General features: G+C 39.4%; 1 protein-coding gene across 1 annotated transcript; it reads left to right on the forward strand.

Moving 5' to 3' along the window:
- rabgef1 (RAB guanine nucleotide exchange factor (GEF) 1) lies at nucleotides 1–9,397 on the forward strand. The gene is made up of 9 exons (XM_030437843.1): nucleotides 1–115; nucleotides 2,486–2,677; nucleotides 2,866–3,077; nucleotides 3,520–3,686; nucleotides 3,791–3,872; nucleotides 5,423–5,555; nucleotides 5,979–6,070; nucleotides 6,333–6,589; nucleotides 6,785–9,397. The coding sequence occupies exons 2-9, from the start codon at nucleotides 2,499–2,501 to the stop codon at nucleotides 7,196–7,198; spliced, it is 1,536 nt and encodes a 511-aa protein (XP_030293703.1). The 5' UTR covers nucleotides 1–115; nucleotides 2,486–2,498; the 3' UTR covers nucleotides 7,199–9,397.
- The last annotated feature ends 64 nt before the right edge of the window (nucleotides 9,398–9,461 follow it).

Here is a 9,461-nt window from a genome sequence, read left to right on the forward strand (position 1 = left end):
GTGAGTTCTTGGATGAAACGTCACTGTCTCTACCCTGGGGACTCAGTCGCCTCACACAGCAGCGAGCGAAGAAGAGGAGGTCTGCTCCCGCTTATGATCGGTGAAAACATTACAGGTGAGTAACAAAGCAGCCTACTGAGTACGCGACATGATAAAGTTGAACATAATTGGTAAGACTTCGTGAATAATTGCCTCCGCTAACTTCGTCTGTGTGATAGCTAAGTAAAACACTGCAACATGTTTAGCTAACTGGCCAACAGACGTGTGACAAATGAAAGGAAACCTCTTTAAAAAATGAGTGCAGACTCAACCAAAGCTGCTTTTCGGGTCAGATGCTTTCAGACAGAGCAGAAGGACTAACTGAGTACTTATTCAGTGTGACAATTAAGTGATTTATTGGCTATGCCTAGGCCTTCACAGTCACCAGGTCAAAACTAGCTTACATTGAACACCTATGGTAGATTTTGACTCTTCATCACAAGCATCAAAACACAAAACCAGGGATTACGTTATCTCCCGTAAGAACGTGTTTATCCTCCCAGTGGGGATACAGAGACTTAACAAGGAGATTAAGGTGGACGAACGGTTTACTAACTACATCCTTATTAACACACTTCATGGTTTATAAACTATCCTGTCCTGGGCGCCAGATGAGGTACCTTTAAGTCATTAACAGACTCGTAACAGAGTCACTGTCAATCAAGTCCTTTTCCAGCAGACTGAACAAGGCTGGACCATATCCACTGAGGTCCTCAGGGGGGTCCAAAGCTCCAGGTCGTCTGTTTATATTTCTAGTTAAATACTTTGTGACAAATGTATTATTTGCAAACTTGTTTGGTAATAACTTAGAGGTAGACCGATTATCAGGGCTGATATTCAGAATTCTTCCACTTATCTTTATCTGTCTATGAACTATGAGTTATTAACTGCTGATAAGACAGCCGTGAAGACTAAAATGATAAAAGTAGATTACCTCTAATACATTTACTTATACATATTTCTGCATCGCAATGTGGTTAATGAAGTGACGTTTCAATAAAGTAGTTGTGATAAGTTCTACAACCTCAATCATAGACGAGTAAATCAGTGAAGTTCGGTAAAGTCTCTCTTGAAGTCTGCAGAAAGTCCCCTTGAGAGTCCTTGTGGACTGGATTAATTGTGTGTTTTGGCAGCCCTCAAAACTCGTTGACTTCCCACAAACACACCTGAAAAGTCTGCAAGTGCAGTGAAGTCCAGATATTTGGATGCAGCCTAACTAAATGTATCAAATAACTGCAGTGGAAAGTATGAAGTAGCAGATGATGGAATTACTCTAGAAGAGCAGTATTTGAGTAAATTGTACTTTCCTATCACTCGATATACGAAATTCTGACACAAAGATTTACATTTTTACTGCAAATGAGCATCAATTCCAAATATCAGTTTTCAGTCTGGCCCTGAAAAAAAAGACATTGGTTAGTTTATTTTAATTCTGGCTGGCAGTATTTTACTATTTAAAAGCAATGGGGAAGTGAGAAGAAATTAATCATTTTATAGCATTATGTACATGTATAGATAGATATACAAATTCACCTTATCTCTGCTGTCCTATATTTTTATTCTGTATTCTCTGTTTTTGTTCTTTCTTTCTTCTTCTTCCTCTTCTTATCATATACATTTTATTTCCTTGTTACTCTTTACCATTTATACAGTGGAGTCTTTAAGCAACAGATTTTCATAAAAGCGAACTGTATTACAACTACTAATATTCAGAAGAAAAAAAAATTAAGATTCAAGATGTTTGTCATCACCCCAATTGACGATAAACATCTTGAATCTTAATTTATTTTCGCTGAATAATAGTGGTTGTAATACAATTGCAATTTACTGTCCTTCTATTTGAAAAGGTTAGATACATAGGCCAACAAAATCATCAGACAGGCACTAATACCTTGTTTACTGACTTGAGACTCGCTTGAGGCTTGGACTCAAACGGCTTCACATGAGTCACATGTCTGCCAGCAACGCAGAAATATCTGTCTCTTTAGCTGCTAAATGCCCCAATGTGTTCACTAGCTAGTTGCTAACTTTGTCTGTGAGCTGTTTGGTGCTGAGCAGGTGGAGCACATTAGGTCTTTAGGAGCTTTTTCACTGAAATCAGCCACCTGCTGCTGCTGAAAATAATGCTTTGAGACTGTTGAGACTGAGCCAAGATCAAAAAGCTTCGAGTCAGACAGTAAAATAATGAGCTGAGACTCACTGTGTTTCTACACTGTGACTGATATGTTTGCAAAAGCTTCAGCCACTGCAAACATGTTAGCATTCACCTGTTGTTGCGCTTCTAATATTTGATCGACTTAAATGGATGTGCTGTTTTTGTCCAAAGTGTGAGACCTCAGACATAATGTCTATAAACTGTAATAATATGCGATTGTGTCATAGATACGCAGTGCAGGCAGCACAAACAAACCCACTAATATATTTTATCATGAATTTCTCACTCCAGGTCGTCCAGCATCATGAGTCAGCGGACGGAGCGACGAGGGATACATGTCGACCAGTCAGACCTGCTGTGCAAGAAAGGATGTGGTTACTATGGCAACGCAGCGTGGCAGGGGCTGTGCTCCAAGTGCTGGAGGGAAGAGTACCAGCGGGTACGACAAAAACAGATCCAGGACGACTGGGCTTTGGCAGAAAAGTAAGACGTGCTGCATCATGATCAAAACCTTTGCTTCAAATTAACCTTGTTGTATATCGCAGTGCAGTATTTTATTTAGATTGGAAGTTTTCCTCTGTAAAATACGTGGAGCTTGTTTTGTTACTCCAGATCATCATAATTTCCTCCTGATTACTGGTATTTACTCTTTCAAATGTCCCTGGCACCAGGCTGCAGCGAGAGGAGGAGGCAGCGTATGCCAGCAGTCATGGAGCGCAGACACAGTCCCACCCCCAGTCCTCAGCGCCACAACCTCACCCAGGACACGCCTCCATGGGCCCCTTCTCCAAGTTTGAGGAGAAGAAGACCAATGAGAAAACACGGAAAGTGACTACCGTGAAAAAGTTCTTCAGCCCTTCTTCACGCACTGCTCCCAAGAAAGGTAGGACATTAAAGGGCAAATTCACAAAGAATTGAAAGCGGTCACTGATAGCACCATGGATTTCACATCACTTGCAATCGCTGTCAGCCCCATTTCAAGGTCCTATTTATAAAAGCTAATGTGCTACTGATATTACAGCTCGGGCACTCTCATAAACAATGGGCAAACAAAGCTGTACTAAATGCTTCTAATATCTTCTGAAATTTGTTAGCTTGTGAACATTTATTTAGTTTTCTTGTGTAGAGTATAATTTATTTTCATGTCAATTAATCTTATTTTGAAACTCTGATTAACTACCACCAACTGCTGAGACTCACTAATTAATATTTTACATCCTATTGGTCGTCTGGCAAAGTTGGCTCCATGCAGAAACAGATTGTGGAGGAGGAAGGGCAGGCAGCCAAAAGTATGGCTTTTTATAAATGTGGTTCTTCCTCATCAGAAACCCAAGAGGGTAAGACCCCCAGTCCGTCCATTAGCCGCCACGCCAGCTTCGAAACGGACCAGGTGACCAAGGACTTTGTGGACTTCTTGAAAAACCTCCAGAAGCCTGGACGGGAGATCCATAAGCAGTGCCGAGCCTTCATTGTCAATATGTCAAGCAAAAAGGTCTTATATGACATTAAGTGTAGCCTTAATAATACAAAAGTTAACAGTCGTGTTTTTTTGATCTGATCGGTGCTGCGTGAGCTTCTAACTTCTTTTTGTTTCAGGACCTGAGCGCTGACGAGCTTTCGGAGTGTGTTCAGGATTTCTACCAGAACATGGCTGACCGCTTGATGAGCCACTTTAAAGGTTGGTTCTGCAATCATTCAACAATCAATTCCATTAACGGGGAATTCCGGTGTGTGTGTGTGTGTGTGTGTGTCTAAATATATAAATATATATATATATATATATATATATATATATATATATATATATATATATATATATATATATGTATATATATATGTATATATATATATATATGTATATATATATATGTATATATATATGTATATATATATATATATATGTATATATATATATATATATATATATATATATATGTATATATATATATAGACACACACTCAAAGTTAACTTAATAACACATTAATAACGCAACATCCTCTTAACGCCGTTAATTTTTTTAACGCGCGATTAACACTCGGTATAAAAAAAAAAAAGAAACGCGCATTGTTTGATTTGCGGCCGTCGATGGCACCTGTAGTGTTGATCCAGAGGGTGGCAGAAGAATAAGAAAGGGAATCAGAAGAAGAAGAAGCAGGGTTGGCGTTCGGGAAAAACACGGTGGACTAAAAAGTGAAAGTGAAAGGAAATGGTGAAAGGACTTATGAACGGCAAATTCACTTTCAAAACACGGCCAGATGGTTCGGTCGATAGGACAAAAGTTATCTGCACGCACTGTCGACATGAAATGAGTTACCACTGAAGTACGTTGAGTCTCAAATATCATTTGCAAGCCAAACACATGGCAGATGCAGAGAGCCCCCCGCCCCCCCCTCGCCAAATGCAGACATCACCATGTTTTGATCCCATTTAGGGTGAGGTGATATTTTTTGAGCCTATTTTCCTGCATGATTTGAATGTGTTGAATAAACATTTTTATAAAGCAAGCATATTTGCCCTTTCTTATGTTGTTAAAAGTATTAAGAACATAACAAAAAAACATTAAGCTACATTTAGAACAGAAAGAAATGTGCCCAAAAAACTATGGACGATTAATCGCGATTTAAAAAGTTAATCGTTAATCGTATATATATATATATATATATATATATATATATATATATATATATATATATATATATATATATATATATATATATATATATATATATCCAAAAGTTTTGGAATTGGTCCAGCAGATGACCTCATAGAACATGCGCAACGCGGCTAAAGTGCAATCCTTTGGGGCTAACTCCGTCCTTCGAAGTTAACGCCCTCGAAACTTGCTTGTTTTTGCTCCTGACAGGTGGAGGCTGTTATTCTAGGTTTCTGACAAGATTCCAGAAAAGATTCCAACAGAGATGGATCTTTTTCTTAAATAGTAAGATCCCTTCTGAAGCCAGAAACAAAAGATCCACCTCTGTGGGAATTGTTTCTGTAATGTTGTCAGACAGTTAGAACAAAAACAAGCCAAAGTGTTGCGTCTACCAGCTCATTCCAAAACTTTTGGTGAGTTTGAATCATTTACTAACCCAGGTTTAAGAATACCTGAACTCCCGTTCAAAAGTCCCTATAAATCTGATTTAGTAGCAACCACTTGATGGCAGCAGACTCAGGTTTTTCCACCTAGCACCAGGTCTGATGTGTTCTGGTTAATCTTTGTTTACCAGGCTCTTCAGAGTCTGTGGAGCAGGTGATGGACCAAGTGGAAAAGTACATAATGACTCGTCTGTATAAGAGCGTGTTCTGTCCAGAAACCACCGATGACGAAAAGAAGGACTTAGCCACACAGAAAAGGATAAGGTGGGGCTCCTTTCATTCAAAGCAGACAGAGATGTTTATTGTCACTCAGCAATAAAATAATAAAGGTATAATAGCAGATTTAATGATAGTAATAATAATGATATATATTTTGTTTTGAGGAGAGTTTTCTGTGACATGTAGTGGGAGAGTGTGTTTCTTATGTCACAGTTTATGTGCTTTTTAAAATTTGCTATACATTCCTTTAGAAAGCATCAATGCGTGTCTTTAACCTTTGGCAGCGTGTGAAAACTTTCTGCCTGAATGCAGTCCTGCATAGTTGATAACACAGAATCCATTTTTAGGTCTATGTTCTTAAATGTGAATGTACAGTTCTCAGCTGCACACAAGTGAATTTAACAAATGTGTTCCATCACAGGGAAAAGAAAAGCTTTAGCCTTCCTCTGTTGTTTCTCTGATGTGCAGGGCCTTACACTGGGTGACCATTCAGATGCTGTGTGTGTCGATGGATGAAGAAATCCCTGAAGTCTCTGAGAACGTTGTCAAAGCAATAACAGGTGTGTGCTTTAAGCTCCGGTGTGACTGTGTTTCATAAGATGCACTTAAGTGTTTTGCTGCTACATACATGCCAATTAATATTAATGACTAAAACAGCAGAAACCAGTATTTTTTCTGTCTCTTTTTGGTTGAAAGATTATGTACACAATTAATAAATAATCAAAAATGATCAATTATCAAAAAGTTGCTGACTGATTTTCTGATGACTGATTTTCAGCTCTAGCGGTGATAAATAAGTGTTTTTGTGTCTGTCTTTGTCAGATGTCATTGAGATGGACTCAAAGAGGGTTCCTCGCGACAAACTCAGGTGCATCACAAGCTGCAGTAAACACATCTTCAGTGCCATCAGGATCACTAAGAATGAGCCGGCCTCAGCCGACGACTTCCTCCCAGCGCTCATTTACATCGTGCTCAAGGCCAACCCTCCACGACTTCAGTCCAACATCCAGTACATCACCCGCTTCTGTAACCCCAGCAGGCTGATGACCGGGGAGGATGGATACTACTTCACCAACCTGGTCTGTTTCCTTTTCCAGTCTTTGTGCTAAGCTAAGCTAACCTGCTGCTAGCAAATAAAGATGATATTTTCTTATTTCCACCACATTTTACTCAAAATATCAACCTACTCCTTTAGTATTGAGGCCACGTGATCTTGCTGTCAGACTCCCAGCTATTTTTTAGCAGCTGTGTCTCCTGTGTCTTGTTTTTTCCAGTGCTGTGCAGCGGCCTTTATTGAGAAGTTGGATGCTCAATCTCTCAACCTTTCCCCAGAGGAATTTGAGCGCTACATGTCAGGCCAAGCTTCACCGCGATTCAACAGCTCGGAGGTTGACTGGTCCCAAACCGGCCCGGCACCTCCCGTGACCAACCCCGTCCTGGCTCAGCTCAATCACAACCTGGAGCTGCTGTCGGGGCTCAGCAGCAGGCAGGAGACACTGATGGAGGCTGCTCAGAGCCTGCAGGCCGACCTCCTCTCCTGGCCCGAGGGTGTACAGCGGGAAGTTAACAACATTCTGGAGAAGTACCCGCTAGAGATTCTGCCTCGCGAAGTTTCTGCGATTGATGCCAACAACATGGACAATGACAACCTGCCACCACCTCTAACACCCCAGGTGTTTGCTGGGTAGTGGAGCCTGCAAAGGGAAAAAAATATGTAATTTCAGTGAGGGTACTCCTGCTTTTAAATGTCAGCTCATTGCCTTTGTTTTGAGTTTGATGGTAGCTTCTTCTGCACCTTAAACACCCCATCACTCCAGTCTTAATAATAACAAAATCAGTTCATTTCAATGGAACAGCAGGGAGGCAAAATAAAAAATGTTTAATGTCAGTTTTTACATGACATACAAAATCATGGCATTAAGGAAGTTGTCTAGACAGGGTTTACCTTTGAGGGAATGGAGAGCTGCAGAGTTCCAAATGGACACGAATGTAGCTTGGTAGTTGTGTGGCAACATCTATTTTTATTTGGATTTCTTTGTCAGTCTTAAAACTTTAGACAGTTAATGAGACAACAGCTGATGTGAATAATGTTTCTTGAATAAACCGTGGGAGCTGCCCAAGAGTAAACAAAGCAAACTTTCCATTTAGCGAGCTAACTAGCATGGAATACTTATTTTCCCTTACAATGTACAATCTTGATAACAAAATGTCAGGAGGGATTAACTGGCACAGTACACAGCTAAAAGTAAGAAAGAGAAATGTTAAAACTGAAGCTAGCAAGGCCCGTTAGCACGTTAGCAGCTAGTAGTTCACCAACTAGCACCAAAGGGGCTAACTAACTATACATATTAGTGGTTTGAAAACTAGCAAAATATTCTTCTTAAACAAATGCTGCTAAATTACTTGGAAAAAAAAACCTGCTAGACATCGCATGAGGAACAGGTTATGTTAGCTTGTTTGAGAGGCTGACATTTATGCTAGCTCCATAAATCCTCTGTAGTTAGACTGAAAACTTGAACCTCTCTTGTTCTCAGTTTGGTCGTACTGCCTTTAAAACAAATACTTACCCTCAAGATAAAAACATAATGATGCAGTTAATTTATTAATGAACACAAAGCCATCATGCCAAGCAAGCAAATTATTAACAGCACCTTGGCTGATGAACGTTAAATGCTAGCACTAAGTTGGATTTCACTCGTTTTTGTCCCAGATCTTGCTAATGATAAAATGCGAATGATAGGTACAAACATCTTTATGAAAGACAGAGGAAGTTATCTACCCAGGAGCAGCCTAAATAATACATTTCACTCCTTGTGTGGCTTTGTTGTATTTTTATTTCACTTAAATTTTTATACAGAAATTGCAGTACTGTAAACATGTCATACTGTGCAACAGGCCTCTGGTGTGGTGTTGAGGGGGCCTTCATGATGATCATCATGCTCTTTCATCACAGTTGCTAAATGTCACTGTTTCCACTTTTAGCAACCACAGAAAAATATTTTACAAAAAGTATAAACTTGTGTTTTTGTGATGTGTTGATTTTCAGTCTGAGGCCAGTTTGACTTGTTAAAACATGATCACTTTTCTCGCTGAGCTGTTTATGTGTCCGTTACGGAGCTGAGTGAAGTGAAAACCTCTCTGGATCAAGATCACATTTTCTTATTACTGTCAAGCATCACATTAATTTGAAGATGTCCTTCAATTTTTTGTTTTTATAAACACAATTTTTAAACATAGTATTGTGGTTTTAGAACTGGCAGGATTTCTGCATATTCACCTATTATTTTGTCATTTTGTCATGTACTGTATAATACTGGGTGTTGTCTCATTGCCCACTCCTGCTGTACTACTGAATTTGTTGTGGATCTTCTTAGTGTGACCAAACAGAACAACATCACTTTTAATTCAAGGAGTAGCATTGAGTTAAAAGCACATACAGGACTGTAAAATGCTTGATTACAGATTACACACTTAACTGCTGAGAGAACCAGTGCCCTGCTTGGCATGTGTGGCTTTTAACTAACTGAGACTAACATGATATTATAGCAAGCTTAAATGTTCCCATTCAGTCTTAAAGCTAATTAGGTTCTGTATTGATTTTTCTTTAAAAAATGTAAGCTAACAGACCAGAGGGCTCTTAAGTTGAGTAACCACTTAAAAGGGTAAGCCTGGCGATGGTTTGTATTTTTGTTATTGTCAACAAATCTCTTGAAAATACTGAAATCAACAATGGCTTGATTAACTAACATGTATTGTTGCCATGTCTTCTTCCTCTGTCCCATAACGCTCCATTGTTGTCCAAAATCAATTAAAAACACTTCAGTGAGTGTCACTGTTGCACTGAGTGACACACTCACACACTGTGGTTTATTTTGAGTTGACCCTGTGTACACTTTCCTGAGCAGAGATGCCGACTTGAATCGATTCGATTCACTGTCTTGAAGACTTGCA

Source organism: Sparus aurata, chromosome 13, assembly GCF_900880675.1.
Source record: "Sparus aurata chromosome 13, fSpaAur1.1, whole genome shotgun sequence".
NCBI lineage: Eukaryota > Metazoa > Chordata > Actinopteri > Spariformes > Sparidae > Sparus > Sparus aurata.